The sequence below is a fragment of the Elephantulus edwardii genome, unplaced genomic scaffold (assembly GCF_000299155.1).
Source record: "Elephantulus edwardii isolate Elephantulus edwardi_28Jun2011 unplaced genomic scaffold, EleEdw1.0 scaffold00032, whole genome shotgun sequence".
Lineage (NCBI taxonomy): Eukaryota > Metazoa > Chordata > Mammalia > Macroscelidea > Macroscelididae > Elephantulus > Elephantulus edwardii.
In genome coordinates this window covers 18,244,815-18,261,491 of record NW_006399782.1, presented here as the reverse complement: position 1 = coordinate 18,261,491, position 16,677 = coordinate 18,244,815, and the positions used below count along the sequence as shown (strand labels likewise).

The following is a 16,677-nucleotide window of genomic DNA, read 5'->3' as shown; positions in this document are numbered from 1 at the left end:
CCCACCCCTCCCCCCCCCAGTTTGCTCCTCTCTTTGAAAAGTAATAGAAAAATTATTTCATTGGTATACAATCTCCATTCCACCTCCAGTACACTCCACTATGCAACCTTCATTCTGGACTCTTGTCATATCTCAGTATCTTGAAAAAAAAGGAATATTAAAAAATGATAAAATATAAGAAATAAATAAAAGCAATCAATCTAATAGGCTAAGTCATGAATACCTTTTGAATTGTTTTTGGATCGAGAGTCATGACCTAAAACATATCTAGTTACAACTCCCCAGTGTCCACATATTTTCAAGGTTGACTCACAGAACGTTCTAGAATGTCAAGATCAGAAAATTACAAGGACGAAATTGTTAAAATTAAACTGTGGTTTATATGCTTGCTGTATGAAATGTAAAGTTCCACTAATTCCTATATGCTGCTGCTGCTTTTCTTAGGTACTGTCATGTCAGAACTGACTCATAGTCAAACTTCCAGCAGCTTTCCAGAGACAGTATGTCGCACGAGAGGAGAGAGCCCATCTTTCTCTCATGGAACAGCTGGTGAATTAAAACTACATGCTTGTCTGTTGGCAGTACAACTGCTTATCACTAAGCCACCAGAGTTCCCTAATTTCTACATACTAACTCAAAAGGAGAAGTTGGGTGTTTGAACAATTTATTTTTAGTATACAACTTAAATCAGTTTGATTTAATTAACAGCTATTTCCCCAGAACTGAAGGAGCCAAGTCTACACTGGACGTATTAATAATTGAGTGTGTTATAAAATTAGAAGTAACACAGATGGGACCACAGCACTAGGAAAGTTCATTAGAGCCATTAGACAAGTGCTCAATATGGAAATGCCCTTATAGGAGGATCTCGGACTAAGATATTTAAGCTCAACTTTTGCTTGAATAAATGGGATTTCAAGAGTCAAAAAAAGATTCGTTTTTAGCTCCTCCCAGAAATCTACCCTATGAAAATAGAAGATAATTCCTAAGTGAGATTTCTATTTCTGTGTTGATGTCAAATCTGGCTTCTAGCTTGAACAAGAGAATTATAGAACAATTCGTGAGTTGTTTCTGGCCTAAGGGCCTTATTCCTCAGTGCACGTTTGAGATTTTCAGGTACAGGAAGCAACTGAGGTTATGCAAACCTTTATAGAAACAGAGTGCATAGAAACCTTCCATCACCCTGAGCAATCCTGACACTACATGATACAAACTTGAGAAAGAGGTTTCCTCATGGATGTGAGAAGAAAGGTTTTGAAACAAAGTCAGATGAAGATGGGAGCAGCATTGCTCACAGAAAAGAGATCAAACACTCCATAGAAAATACAAGTTCCAGTGTAATTGCCCTCTGGGAGTCACAGGATTATGAAAGCCTAACTTAATTAAGGCAGAAAATAGGTCACATTTAACAACCACATATGTGACACACGATTTCAACGATAGTGCATAACTGAAGAGGAGACTGAAATGAAGAAATCAGAAACAGAACAAATGCAGCATCAGAATGCATCAATCCTCTCTCCTCCATCTAAGTCAGGTTAATGTTTTGATTTTTTACATATGAAAAATTCACCATTATTCTAATCTCTCTACCTCTTTGACAACGTTTGCTGTATATGGGTAAAAATAAAAAAGCTTCAATAAGCAAAAAGCAAATAAACTTCATGTATCAAAAGAAAGAAAAAATGACCTCATCAAGCATTTTTTTAAACAGAATTAAGAGGTAACAAATATTCTTCTTATAAAACATATACCAAGCACCTCTTTCCTATCTCTTCCTTTGTCATCAAATGACAAGTAATGAGGTACTTGCAAATCCTGCACAGAATCTTCCCCTTTCACAGCTCTATGTCCCTGTGGGGTCGAGCTAATTACAGGTACATTTCCTCTGCAAGGCAGTCACACTCTGTACTGTGGAAAGCACAATTAATAATTGAACAAAGCAAGCTGAGGGGGTTTTGCTCACACATCCCTGGGTTGCAGGCAGCTCTACTGTCACACAAGAGCAGAGTCTCTTCCATGGGTGTCTCCAGTAAAGGCTTTTCATTGTAAGCTGAAAAAGATCACCTCCTACTTCCAAAATTTTAAAAGAAAAGAAAGAAAAAAAATACTACTTTCCTTTATAAAAGAGTGAAGGCAAATTCTTTCTTTTGGAACAAGGAATATGGTCATGTTTAAGGAAGTTTTTTTTGGTCAAATGTGACTTAAAGAGTTGTTGTTATAGTTACGTTCCCTCAAGTCGACTATAACTCATAGTGAACCTATGCATGATAGTGCTGAATCCTTCTATATCCTAGCCAATCTCCCTATCTCTGACACATCCACCTTCATTACCCAATTTATTGTGTCAATCCATCTCGTCTGGTTCTTATTCTCCTGTGGTGTCCCTCCACCCTTCCGAGCATGATAACCGTCTCCAAGGACTGGTCCCTCCTCAGTTAAGAAACCTCACCACCAGGAAAAGAGATGCAATGGCTGAAATGGAGACATAATATGAGATGGGACTTTGAGGGAGTGGGGAATGTCAATATTGACAGGGCTGAGAACTCTGCTGGACTCTTGTAGAAGCAAGCCAATTTTAGTCGTATTGAGAATCTGGGAACACCAAACCATGAGTCTAGAGGCTGAGGTGCTTGTGTACACATTTCTGGAGTTATCTTGACTGTGTTCTTTTATTAATCTGCATTTTAACCTTTCAATTTCCCAAATATAATTCTGTGTGGTCTGTGATCTATCACATCAGATTTTGGAGCCAATAAAGCAGTAAATTGGTGTGGAGATGAGTATATAGATGTATGGGAGCATGGGGGACATATCTGAACTCATGGGAACAGGTTTTGTGTTACTGATGCTATTGATGGGGACAGTTACCCTTTGTGAAGTTGGTGAAGGTCTCCATGTGGCTCTTGATCTGTTTTATAGCTATTAACTCAAAGATAGGAGGTTCCCATTTGGCAGATGCTCTATGAAAGAAAAAGAATCTCTCTCTGTGAGTTTTATAATTTCTGAAAACCCACTGGAGAGAGCTGGTTATGACTTGGCTTCAACTTGGGAACACATAATAGCAATACATGTTAATAAATGGATACTACTGTAGACATTTAAATCAATTAGTAATGGTGGGTCAAAATACATAATCCTCAGACAATATTAGAAAGTAGAAATGTCATTCCTATTTGAAATCCATGCCTTCAAATCTTACATGGTAGTTTAAAAAGAAATTTTACATTGTGATTTATATATAATAGGTTGCATTCTTTTACAAATAAGTCATATATTTGCCCCTAAGATTGTTAACTCTCGTTACAATGAAGCATTTTTGAACATGTGAAAAAGTTCAGTAGGTTTATTAAATAAAAAGTAAATCACTGTTTATTGAAAAGACATAGAGATATTTCATAGAAAAAAATTTCTTCAGAGGGTTTTGAGACATAAAATTATGCAATAAATTTGTATTAATGCTCTCTCAATAATGGTATTACAGAAAACACAAAGATGAGTTTTAGAGACCATTTTTAAAAATATTCTTAAATATAGCTCAGTGAACTTTCATAACAAATTGCCATCTAGTTAAAACAATTTTGCATGAGTAGATGGCAAAGGATTATGGCTAATGTAAAGTCATCTAAGCAAAAGATTTTCTGGAGTTTAACAGAATATATGAAGAAGATGTAAGATGTATGGAGGTTCATAAAGTGGATGGTCCTTTATTTGCATATTTTTCATCAAGAGATATAAAATTAATCTGAGAGACAAAGTATTTGAGCTTTTTTTCTCAGGTAAGAACCTAATGTGTCACTATTATATAGTATCATAAATAATGGGCTATAAATTTTAATAATCAACAACTAAGGATTTTGAACAATACTATATTATGAAAATAAAGGTCAATATTGCAAACACCTGCCTGAATAAAAGATCACTCAGTAAGTTGATCTTAACATGACTCAGGAAATTAGTTTTGGCTTTAAAGTGGAATGAAGAAAACTTAGTGTGATCTAATATGACAAGCAAAGAAGTTGGAGAAGAATTTAGAGTGAGCTACAACACCCCAAATTTTATTATAACTGATTTTGATCTAATATAAAGATTGTCGCTGAAGTGTGGCCCTCAATATTTTTTTATTTTCTATTTTTAAAACTACATGGGTTTGCATACAGAGTTTTGTATACATTGTGTTTCACACTATCCTTCAAACACAGTGTGTATATTACAAGAAATAAAAGGAGAGAGGAGTGAGTAAGGGCCAGGGGTTATTCCATGAAGTATCAAAAGAAGATGGAGTATACAGAGTCACTGTATGAAAAAAATAAATAAATAAATAAAAGGCTGATATAGAAGAATCATGAAATAGCATAAGATCAAGAAGCAATGATGATAAAGGAAGTTCAACGTGCTCTAAAGATGTTGGCAAAAAATATAAACCCCCAGGAATTAACTGAATACCAATTAGCATATTTCAACAAACAGACGTAGCCCTGGATATGCTCAACAGGTTGTGCCAAGAAATCTGTAGGACAGTTACCTTGTCATTTGACCGGAATGATTCTCATTCCAAAAAGAGGTGATCCAACAGAGTGTGTAAATCATTAAACCACATCACTAATACTATACACAAGCAAAATCATGCTGAAGATTATCTGAAAATTATCAGAACAGTGCATAAACAGAGAACTGCCTGAAATACAAACTGAATTTAGAAGAGGTCGCAAGCAGCACTAGCAACATCATTGGCAATGTCATATGGATCTTAGCTGAAAGCAGAGACTACCAGAAAATATCTATTTGTATTTTACTGACCATGTAAAGGCATTTGACTGTGGATCACAACATATTGTGGCTAACACTGTGAAGAATAGGACACTTGATTGTGCTCATGTGAAACATACACTTAGACCAGGAAGCAGTTGTAGGAACAGAGCAAGGAAAAACCACATGGTCCAAAATCAAGAAAGAAATGTGTCAGGGATACATCCTGTCTCCATATCTTTTCCATCTTTATGTAAAACAGATCAGCTGGGAGGCTGAACTCTATGAAGAAGAATGTGGCATGAGGATTGGAGGAAGACCGACTCATCTACAACCTGTGATATGCTGATGATATACTGCTCACTGAAACTGAGCAGGACTTGAATGGTTTGCTAAAGAAGGTCAAGAAGTGCAATCTTCAATATGGATTACATATCAACATCAAGAGAACAAAGACTTTCATCACTGGGCCAGTTGGTAGAATTATGATAGGAGAATAGACAGAGGTTGTAAACAATTTCATCTTGCTTGGTCCACAATCAACACTTTTTGCAATAACAGTCAGGAAATCTAAAGGAAAGGAGAGAGATCAAGTGTGAAAAATAATGTATATGAACCTTTTGAACTTTGTGTATAAACCGGTATAAAATAATAATGATGATGATGATGATGATGATGATGATGATGATGATGATGTAAGTTACATTGGGAAAGTTTGCTGTCAGGGACCTCTCCAGAGTACTAAGGAACAGCAATGCCAGCATAGAGACTAAAGTGCACTGATCCAAGTCATGATCTTTTCAATTATTTGCTGAGTATCTGAGAGCTGGACAATGACTAAGGATGATAGCAGAAGAATCAATGCCTTTCAGTTGTGGTGCTGGACAAGGGTATTGAACATCTATTGGACTGCCAAGAGAATAAACATCATTCTTGAAAGGGTGGAGGGTCAACAGGGGAGAGGAAGATCCTGGATGAAATAGATTGACAAAGTGACTGTGGCAATGAGGGCAGATGTGTCAGAGACAGTGAGATTGGCTCAAGATAGGTCAGGTTTCAGAGCTATTGTTCACAGGGGTGCTGTGATTCCTATTTGACTCATTACAACAAGACAAGCAATAGATGAAAGCCTTCCTCTAGAACTGGCACTGAGATTTCAGTCACTAAATTCCTATTTGTTAAAATTATCTGCTTGTGATATTTTTGTTAGAGTATAACTAGCAACAAAGACAATTATATATCTTATATAAAGTTCTAGAGATTTAATGCATCACATATTCATTTTGCAAAGAACATAGTAGAGGATATCCCCAAAGCTATAGGGTTTATGATATGTGTCCTTGACATATTCTTTAATCTATGCTCTATCTCGATCAGGGTTCCGAAGCTTCATCTGACATACTTTGGGCATGTTGCAAGAAGGGATCAGTCCTTGGAGAGGGACATCATGTTTGGGAGAGTGGAGGGACAGCACAGGAGGAAGACCGTTGATGAGATTAATTGATTCAGTGATAGGGGTAGTGGAAGTAGGTGTATCAGAGACAATGAGGTTGGCACATGATAGGGCAAGGTTTAGGGCCCTTGTAGATAGGGTAGCCATGAGTCACAAGTGACTTGATGGCATATAACAACAACAACAACAACAACAACAATCTTGATCAAAGTTTGCCAAAAGCTCTGTGGACAAAGTAATATTTGTATTGTTTTGTGTGTTTGCTTGTTTTTTAGCCAGCCATCAGATCAGGGCCTTTATGCTGTTCCATGTTCAAGGTGATACCAAGATAAGAAAAGTAAAAATTCCAGTAGTGGTGAACAGAGATGTGTACACAGTGAGGTACCTTATAGATGACATAAAATTATTCAATGGAGATCTGCTCAATTTTATGTAATGCATAGATACAGGGGATATCAGTTGTTTCCTTCCATCATGTCATGACATCATGTCATGACATCAGCAATGTCATATTTGCATTATTAATTTTGTACTCAATCGGAATATTTCTCATAGTTTCAGCATCCAGTTCACTCTAAGGGCAAGTGGCTGTCAAGTTAAGGTCTCTTTTGTCCTTCTTCTTAAAGCCAATATTGAGGGCTTTACTGTTCAAGGGAATGGCAAAGCCTCCCAGTTACTTTTCAGTGATCTTCTCATGCCACGAAGGTTTTAGGACAAGCCAAACAATTAGGATCAAGTTATAGGTTCAGATCACTGTAATGACTCGACATCATGTTCTTTTGCCATTATTAGCACCCTCAATGATACCTGGGAGATCCAAAAGCTGGATCTTGGCACTTTTATTCCTGATGATGCCAGGTCCAGTGCTCAGTGCAGTGAAACTCAGAGGTTGTCACCTCAGAATATACTCCCACCAGGTTACTGATCAGGGTTGACTTTTCCACAGGTAGAAAACACACAAATCCAATCCAAGCATCCTGTCTTGGCCACATCAAAACCTTCTCCTGGTCCATCACCATCACCACCTTTTGAAGTAATGAGTTCTTTACGGAGTTTTAAGTATGAGTCTTTAGCAGTCCTAGGTGGCATGACATATCCTTGCTCCTTTGAGTTCAAGCCATCTCAGCTTTAGTCTCCGAGATCTTGGCTAAGGTGCTACTCATAATGGCACATTTGGAGGGCAGAGGGGAGCAACAGTGGCCTCCCCACCCAGTCAGACTGACTGTCCACCTCCAGGTGCCATTGTTACAAAGTGTTATTTGTTGTAGCAATTAAAGTCTTACATTTTAGAACAAAATAATTCATAGAGAGTATGTAAATGAATGTGTGTGTGGACCTTATTTTTCTTTTTGAGAGAATGTCAAGAAAATGTTGGGGAACATCTACCAAAAATGACATATATAAGGTTACTTAAAAGACAAATGACACAGCAGTCCTAATCTGCAAAGACTTTATCATTTGCACAGGCAAGATGTTGCATATAAGGACATGTACCCTGTACAGTCACTACTGTAAGTATGAACCAAGTAACTCTAAATGATTTGCTAAATTTTTGAAAGAAGATAAATAGGTAAGGAGTTCTGGGAACCCAGCTGCATGATAGTTGAGAGTAAGGGAGGGGTAGTGCAGAAGTGATTACTGGGAAGTAATTGTCTTCTTTACTGAATTAGCTGTGGTAGCTGCTGACTCATAACAAGCTTAAATCATTTGGTTCACACCTGACACCCACCCAGTGTCAGAGTAAAGAACAGGTCATCACAGTGGCAAACCATTATGAAATATGATGGCAGGTTTCTTCACAAGGTACTACTACATAAAAAGAAACAATCTCTAGTTCAAAACAAAACAAGCATTCAAGAAAACAACACCAACCAAAATTTAACTCATGGCAACTTCGGCTTAAGATACTTTAGCACCACACTGTCAAATATTTCAGCTATAATATCACATCATTCAACACCTCCATGCTTGTTGTCTTGTAGATATGTGCTAGTAAATGACGAGTAATATATAAATAGTATAAGCATATATAGCACCCACTCCCTCACTGCTTTTCAGTCAGTTTTGACTCACGATGACCCTCCGTCTAGGTTCCAAGGCTATAAATGACACTGAGAAGGCCCTGCTGGTGGGTTCAAACCAGTGGAGATGCAAAGCCTTTGAGTTAGCAGTACAGTTCACTATGGGCTACACGCCACCAGAGTTTCCCCATACGTATGTGCATATAAAGGGATCCCTGCTGTTGCAGTGGTTAAAACACTTGTCCATGAGCCAAAGTGTTGGTGATTTGAATCCATCAGACATTCTGAGGGAGAAAGATGTGGCATTCTGATTCTGTAGAGATCTACAGCCTTGGAGTCTTTGGGCAGTAGCTTCTCTGTTCTTTAGGGTCAATATAAGTTAGAACTGACTTGAGAGCAGTGGATCTATCTTCTATCTATCTTTCTATCTATCTATCTATCTATCTATCTATCTATCTATCTATCTATCTATCATCTATCTACTTATCTCTTTAATGGCATAGTAGGATATATCACCTATATCTATTCTATAGCTATGTATATCTTTCTATTTATATAGATACAGAGATAGAAGTATACAGATAAATGGACAGGTAGGTAGATAGAAACAGAGATCTAAAACTTCTTTTTTATAGTACCGTGGTTGCAGAATTGACAGAGGTGAATTCTGCAACAGAGATCAGAAGGACCCTAAACAATACCTGTGCCATTAGTATTTAATAATGAGATGTATGCTATTATTTTGACCCAGTGGAATCTTGGCAGCATACATTTCCCCCTCTGTAATTTTTTAAGTTGATATTTTAATGACAGTTTACAAAGAACTTGAATTTCCATTCATTCATTGGTGCACATTTTCCTCCCTCCCCTCCCACCCCCCAGTTCATTTTTTTTAAAGTTCTTTCATTGTCATACAGTCCCCCCTGACCCCATACCACTTTACTATGCAGCTTTTATTCTGGACTCTTGTCATTTGGCAACATATCTTAACCAAGCTTGGCAGCTTGGATGCTGGAAGATTGCTTACCAGTTGGTGTAAGGTGTCTCCAGGTGATAACAGGTTCAGGACGGCCATTTGCCATGCAGACCAGGGTCACATTGCTACCCTCATTCACAGTGACATCTGAGGAGATGTTGGAGATCTTTGGTGGGACTGTAAAGACAAAAGGAAGTACCATAATTAAGCCAGATCAGTAAGAGCAGGCTTATGAAAATGATCCATTCAACTGAAACAGTAAATTGGAGCTAAGTTGCTTTATAGTTTAGATAATTTGAAATTATCTTTAAAGAGTCAAAGTGCTTTAAGATCCATTCTCTGTATCCGTTTATAAAGTTTCTTAAGGAGAACCTGAAGCATTAAAGTAGGAATGCTCTCCATTATGGATGAAAAAAAGTCCAAAATAGTGTAATGAAAATGTCTTAGCTCCTTTTGCTTAGAATACACCTTATTTGGATAGGGTATTGTCAGGTTCTATTGATTCAAAAGTATCTCAAAGCAACCCTGTGAACAACAGATTGAACCCTGTCCTATTCTGTGTCACCCTTATGATCTCTGGAATAGTGGATCTCATTGTTACAGCCATGTGCCATTCTTACTTGTTGAGAGTCTTCCTCCCCTTTGCTGATCCTCCACCTTTCCAAGGAAAGGCCCCCTCTAACACCTTGACCAAAATATTAGAGACCATGAATATTTAAACAAGAATACAATTTTCTCTGATCACTTAATCTTATCAAACATACCATGGATGGCCAAGAGGATAAACAGATCTGTCTTGGAGAGAGTGAAACTTCATTGCTTTTCGTAATAAGGATTTTGAAACTTCGTCTCACTTACTTTGGGCCTGTTGCCAGGAGGGACCAGTTCTTGGAGAATGATATCATGCTTAGAAGAATGGAAAGTCAGCACAGGAAAGGAAGACCTCAGATTAGATGGATTGACACAGTGATGGTGGCAATGGGGACATGTGTGTCAGATATAGGATAGGACAGGATTCAGGGCTGCTGTTCATTGGATCACTATGAGTCATCATTGACTTGATGGTACACAAAAACAACAATGAATATAAACCAAGTTCTCTTGCAAATGCCAGGGAAGGAAGTCAGTGTTATTTCGTATAAAACTGCCACATGACATTCAGATATGACAAGTCCTAGCTACTTATAATCTAGTCATATAAATAATTCATGGATTAATCACTACAATAGTCTCTAAATAGCATCTGGGTGTGTAATGGTCCAGATGGTGTACTTTAGAGCTTAATAAGTGAATTAATAAGAGAGAAATTAAGTTCTGGTGGCCTAAAGGCAAGAAGCTACGCTCCAATCCCAAAGGCACGTGGTTCAAATACAGCCGCTGCCCTGTGAGAGAAGGATGGGAAATATTCTTCCATGCAATTAATTGCCCCTGAAAGCCTGTTGGAGGGTAAGGTATGGATAGGTTCTGACTCACATGCACACAACACTACCATAACAAAATCAGAGAGGTAAATATTACAGAAACACTACTACTATTATAACACTAATAATAACACTTAGAATGCTATGTGAAATAAGTCAGTCACTAACAGATAAACATTGTCAGACCCCACTTCCATGAGGGGAGCCCTGATGGCCTAGTGATCAGAAGCTATGATTTGGTTCCAACTTGATGGCACACAGCAACAACATTAAGTATTTACTATGTGTAAGACATTGTGTGAAGTATTTTACAAGTATTATAAATAACTCTTCATAAAATGGAAGTAAAATCCACCTCATAAAAAGGAAATACTATAAGGAAGTCACTGTTAAAGTTTTCATTTTTATTAATGAGTGTGAAAGTCAGGCAGAGACAGAGTGAGGTGAGAGATGGAGCACAGATAGAAGCCAGGAATGCTCCAGAGCCCGTGCTCTTCAGTAATAGATGAATGAATCTTCATGTTCACAATCCAGGCCACCAGATGGCCAAAACTGACGGAAATTACTTTTTGGTGATGTGAGAAATGAGTCCCTAAGGGCAAGCTGTGCTGCCTTCTGACTGCCTTCATTGGTGTTCAGGATGGTAACATTAGAGCCCACGTTGCTGGCCTGGAGTGGTAAGTGAATTACACATAAATTTCATCAGAGAAATGATACTTTAATTATATAGAGTTTATGATTTAACCATATTGTTTTCCCTCTCTCTCCCTCCCCTCCCCTCCCTTTCCCTCTCTCCCTCCCTGTCTGTCTCTTTCTTTCTCTTCCCCCCCTTTTTCTCCCTCTTCCCCCCTCCCCTCTTAGTTGTTCACTGTCCCTGAGAAAGTACGTGTCTTGGGGTGGAATGAGGACAAAAAAAAAACCCCAAAACCCGAAAAAAACTTAAAAGGAACCCCAACCAATATCAAAACAAAACAAAAAAAACTGGTCCATCTTGTGGGGTGTATACTTTGCCCACCTCCCCACTTTCCCTGTCCATCAGTGCTTCTGGGTGATGATAAATAAACCTGATGCATTTCCTGCTTTGACAAGCACAGAGACAATTGTCTGGTCAACACAGAATCCCTGCACATTTCTGTTAGAAGGCAAGGATACCTGAGAAGCTGAGTGGTTCAGGAAGTGGGAAAACATCTCTTGTGACGTTAGCATTCCTCTCACAATGTCAGCTTTTAGGGCCACTGTGTAAGGGTTGATTTAAAAAAAAAATCAAATAATCAAAGTAGAAGGTAACATTTTCATTCTTTACAACTTATTTTAATAGAGTTTCTATTCCCTGTCATATCCTGATTTTCTTTTATATTTTAGTCAGGAATTGTTATATCATTCATACCCACAGAAGGCTTTGTGACATGTTGTTCCAGGGTTCTGCAATGAAGACTGAAAAGGTTTACACGCTTTCTAGGAGAGAACATGAGGTACAGAGAGGAGCAACAAGTAGGTCAGAGTGTCTCTGCAAATAAAGAGGGCTGATTTACAAGTCAGATCAAATATTCGCCTGGTTTGTTGTTTAATATACACAGTTTTTAATGCTCAGCCTATTAATTCAGTGTTTAGAGTTTCTTAAAAAAAAAACAAACAGCAAAACCTATACAACAACAAAACAAACCTAAAGGATTTACAATGCAATAAAATAAAAATTACTTATTATGTTGAAGAACTAAATTTAATTGTCTTTATCCACAGTATGTTTGAAGACTAAGTCATACCTGACTCAGCCCATCAGCTTTTCAATCACTTGCTATGTATCTGAAAGTTGGACAATGAATAAGGATGACAGAAGAATGTATCCTTTTGAGTTGTGGTATTGGAGAAGAGTATGGAATATGTCATGGACTACCAAAAGAACAAATAGATATGTCTGGGAATAAGAGCAGCCAGAGTGCACGTGGTGGCAAGGATGGCAAAACTTTGTCCCTCAAATTGTTAGGAGAGGCTATTCCTAGGAAAGGGACATTGTGTGTGGAAAGGCAGAGGATCATAGAAAGAGAAGACAATCAGGGAGGTAGATGAACATGGGACTGTGGCAGTGAGCTCAAGAGCATCAGAGATGATGAGTACGGCACAGATTGGGACAGGATCCAGGGCTGTTAGTCATAGGGTTGCTATGAGTCTTACTTGACCCCACTCACTCACCTAACAACATCCACAATATATAATCTGAAATATACTTGTATTTAACAAAAAAAAAAAAACCAAAACAACCCCAAACAACTTAAATTCATTGTCATTGATTCAGAACCAACTCATGTTGACCCTTGAGCATATCGATTCTTAGACAATAACTTGCACAGAAAGAGACTTCCCATTTTCTCTTCCAGAGCCAGTTTAAACCACCAGAGAGGTGTCACTTTTGTGTTAGCAGCACAACTCCCTATGGACTATGATGGCAGAGTTCCTTTTAAGGTATATATTTCTGTTCTGTGTACCATAGCTGACCTTCCAGTGAGTTTTCAGAGGTACTAAATCTCATTGGAAGATTGCCCATCTTTCTCCTGTGGAGTATCTATGTGCACTTTTGCATCGGCAGTGAAATTTCTTACCACTAATCTACTAGGAATGCAGTCTTTGATTTAATTTAACATCAAGATGACAAATATTCTCACCACTGTGCCAATTGACAGCTTCATGAGAGATGGAGAAGACACTAAGGTTGTTAACAGTTTCAGCTTGCTGAGATCCACACTCAACACTCTTAGTACCAGCAGACAGGAAATCAAAATACAAATTGCATTGGGGAAGTCTACTGTCAGGGACCTCTCTAGAGTTCTGAGGAGCAGTGATTTCAGTCTAAAGACGAAGGTGTACTCTATCCAGGCCATGGTCTTTGGAATTGAGTGCTATGCATCAGAGAGCTGGACAATGACTAAGGATGATGAACTGATGACTTTGAGTTGTGGTGCTGAAGAAGAGTATTCAACATACCATGGACTAGTAGGAGAACAAATAAGTCTGTTTGGAGAAAGTGAAACTAAGATTCTCCTTAAAAGCAAGGATTTTGAAGCGACATCTCACATAGTTTGGGCACATGGCTGGGAGAGACCAGTCCTTGGAGAAGGAACTCACACTTGAAGAGTAGAGGGACAGTGCAGGAAAGGGAGAAACTGGATGAGATGGATAGACGTGATAACTGGGGAAAGGTGATTAGGCGAGACTGTGTCAGGATAGGGCAAAGTTCAATGCTGTTGTATATAGGGTTGCTATGACGTATAGAGGATTTGATGGCACATAACAACAACAAAAAGAAGCCACTAGAGCTCCCTTTAAAGTATGTTATTGTTGTTGTGTATCATTGAGTTGGAACCAACCCATAGCTTGGTTCTAATTGTAGGAGAGGAAAATGTCCATTCTTCTCCCACAGAACAGCTGATTGATTCAAACCTTCCCTTCAAGATTGCAGCACAGCTTCTTGCCACTAGGGAACATATATATTTGTGTGCTATGTGTATATCATGTAATTTATCCTGTAATACTGTACAATCATATAAATTCTGAATTCCAACATGGGATACATTACAGAGAGAAGAAATGCAGATGTATTCTAACTAAAGAGAAGGAGAATAAGAAAAGGAAAACAAAAGCAAAAGATAAAAAAAAATCAGTTTCAGTCTTCTATATTCATAACAGAGAAACATGCAAATTTATAAATAAAAAAAATGTCACCAGTGATTAAGCTCCAGAGAATTATTAACTTCAATACAATTGCTTGTATTGCTTGTATTTTATAACAATGAAATATACTAAAGATTTCGTATTTTCATGGCATGAAAGGACCCCATCAAAGTGCTAAATAGCAAGGATGTCAGCCTAAATGCTAAAATGTTGTTGCTATAACATGGTGTGTTCAATCTCTTATTATGAATCACAAAGTTAGAGAATGAGTGAGATCAAATAATTGATGCCTTTGAACTGTGATATTGGAGAAGACTATTGAGTTAGAGTGGATTGCCAAAAAAACAAACAAATCTATCTCAGAAGAGCAACAGAGCGCTTCTTCCAAGTAACGATGCTGAATCTGTCTCACATACTTTGGACCTGCTTATTTCAGTCATTGTTGCTGTTGCTGTTACTGTGTTTATTTGATCACTGTGTGCTTTAGAGCATGGAGCATGGAAAAACCGTTGTTCTTATTGTTATGTGCTGTTGAGTTGCCTGCAACTCATAGCAATCCTATGTGCAACAGCCCTAAACTCTGCTCTGCCTGTGTGAATTTATTGTCTCTGATATACCTACACCCATTACCTCAGTCACTGAATCAACCCATTTCATCAAGAGTCTTCCTCATCTGCGCTGTTCCTTCACCCTGCCAAGCGTGATGTCCCTCTCTAAGGATTGGTCCTTTTTGCAACATGCCCAAAGTATATCAGAAGACATTTCTGAATCTTTACCTTCAAGGAACAGCCTGGTTTAACCCTCTCCTGGACAAACCTGTTGGTTCTCTTAGCAGTCCATGGTATATTCAATACTATACTCCAACACCGCAGCTCAAAGGTGTCAAGGCTCCTTCTATCATCCCTAGTCATTGTCCAGCTCTCTGATGCATAGCAATCAATTATAAAGACCATGGCTTTTATCAAGCACACCTTAGTTTTCAGACTGACATTGTTGTTCTTCAGTAATTTGGAGAAGTCTCTGACAGCAGACTTTCGCAATGCAATTTGTCTTTTAATTTCCTGGCTGCCAAGAGTGTTGATTGTGGAGCCAAGCAAACTAAAGCTGTTTACAACCTCAATCTCTTCACCACCTATCGTGATGCTGCAAATCGGCCCAGTGGTGAAAATCTTTGTTTTCTTGATATTGAGCTTAAATCCATACTGAAGATGACAGTCCTTGACCTCCTGCAGCAAGAATTTCAAGTTCTCTTCAGTTTTAGTAAGCAGGGTTGTGTCACCTGCATAACGCAAATTGATGTCTTCCTCCAATCCTGATGCTACACTTCTCCTCATACAACCCAACCTTCCGTATAATCTGTCCTACATATTGGTTGAAAAGGTATGGAGATGGGACACATCCCTGGCATACACCCTTCTGAATTTTGAACCATGCAGTGTTTTCTTGCTCTGTTCTGATGACTGCCTCCTGGTCCAAGGATAGGTTTTGTATAAGCATGATCAAGTGTTCTGTGATTCCCATTCTTCTCAGTCACAGTTTGTTGTGATCCACACAGTCAGACACCTTTGCATAGTCAATGAAGCACAGATAGACATTCCTGTTTGGTATTATAATAATCTTATTTGCATTAGCAAACATAGTTATTTTTCAAAATCATCATAACATTGATTTATACTTAAATTTTTAAATCATCACAGTACTTTCAGTATTTCTTCTAGTCTGGGTTATTCCTTAGCAATTCTTTATCCACATGATATTAGTGTAAATTACTGTTTTCCTAAATACAAGGTTATTTATTTGAGGCTATTAATTTATTCTATTTCAGTGATCTTCCAATTTGGGTTATTTTTCCCCTTACAGCTTAACAAGTGCACCTTATGCAGTCTTTTGTTGTAAGAGTCTTTGTAATTCCTTCAATTTATTCCTTCCCGCTTTAGTTTATGATTTTGCTTGGCCAGAGAAGTTTGAAGGTTTTGTTGTCGTAAGTGTTGATATTTCTCTTTCTTTATGTGTTTTCCTTTTTCCCTTCATGTTGTTGTTTTTGTGTCCTAGAGAGTTAGATAACAATAACAAACAACAAAGAGTCAGAACTAACCCATACTTGACCATCCCATGGGTTTTCAGATACTTTAATCTCACAGGAAGAGACTGTTCATCCTTGTTTAGATGAGTAGTTGGTGAATTCGAACTGTGTGTCTTTGAGTTTGCAGCGCAACTTCTTACCACTAAGCCACAAGAGCCCCCTTTTCATCATAAGATCAATTAAATAGCTATTCTACTTCTTCTTTTAATTAAATCCCTTAGAGTTTATGTGTGTGAGAAAAAAATATATATACATACACATATACACACACATATATACATATATAAATAAAGAAAAATAAATATATA

General features: G+C 38.0%; 1 protein-coding gene and 1 pseudogene across 2 annotated transcripts in view; both read right to left on the bottom strand.

The window, feature by feature from the left end:
* Positions 1-16,677, bottom strand: part of LSAMP (limbic system-associated membrane protein) — a 1,002,858-nt gene that overhangs the window by 334,700 nt on the left and 651,481 nt on the right. For both annotated transcript variants that reach the window (XM_006884267.1, XM_006884266.1), the window contains exon 3: positions 9,251-9,376. In XM_006884267.1, the coding sequence (XP_006884329.1) occupies positions 9,251-9,376 (126 nt within the window). The remainder of the gene's footprint in view (positions 1-9,250; positions 9,377-16,677) is intronic.
* Positions 6,474-7,365, bottom strand: LOC102852732 (annotated as a pseudogene).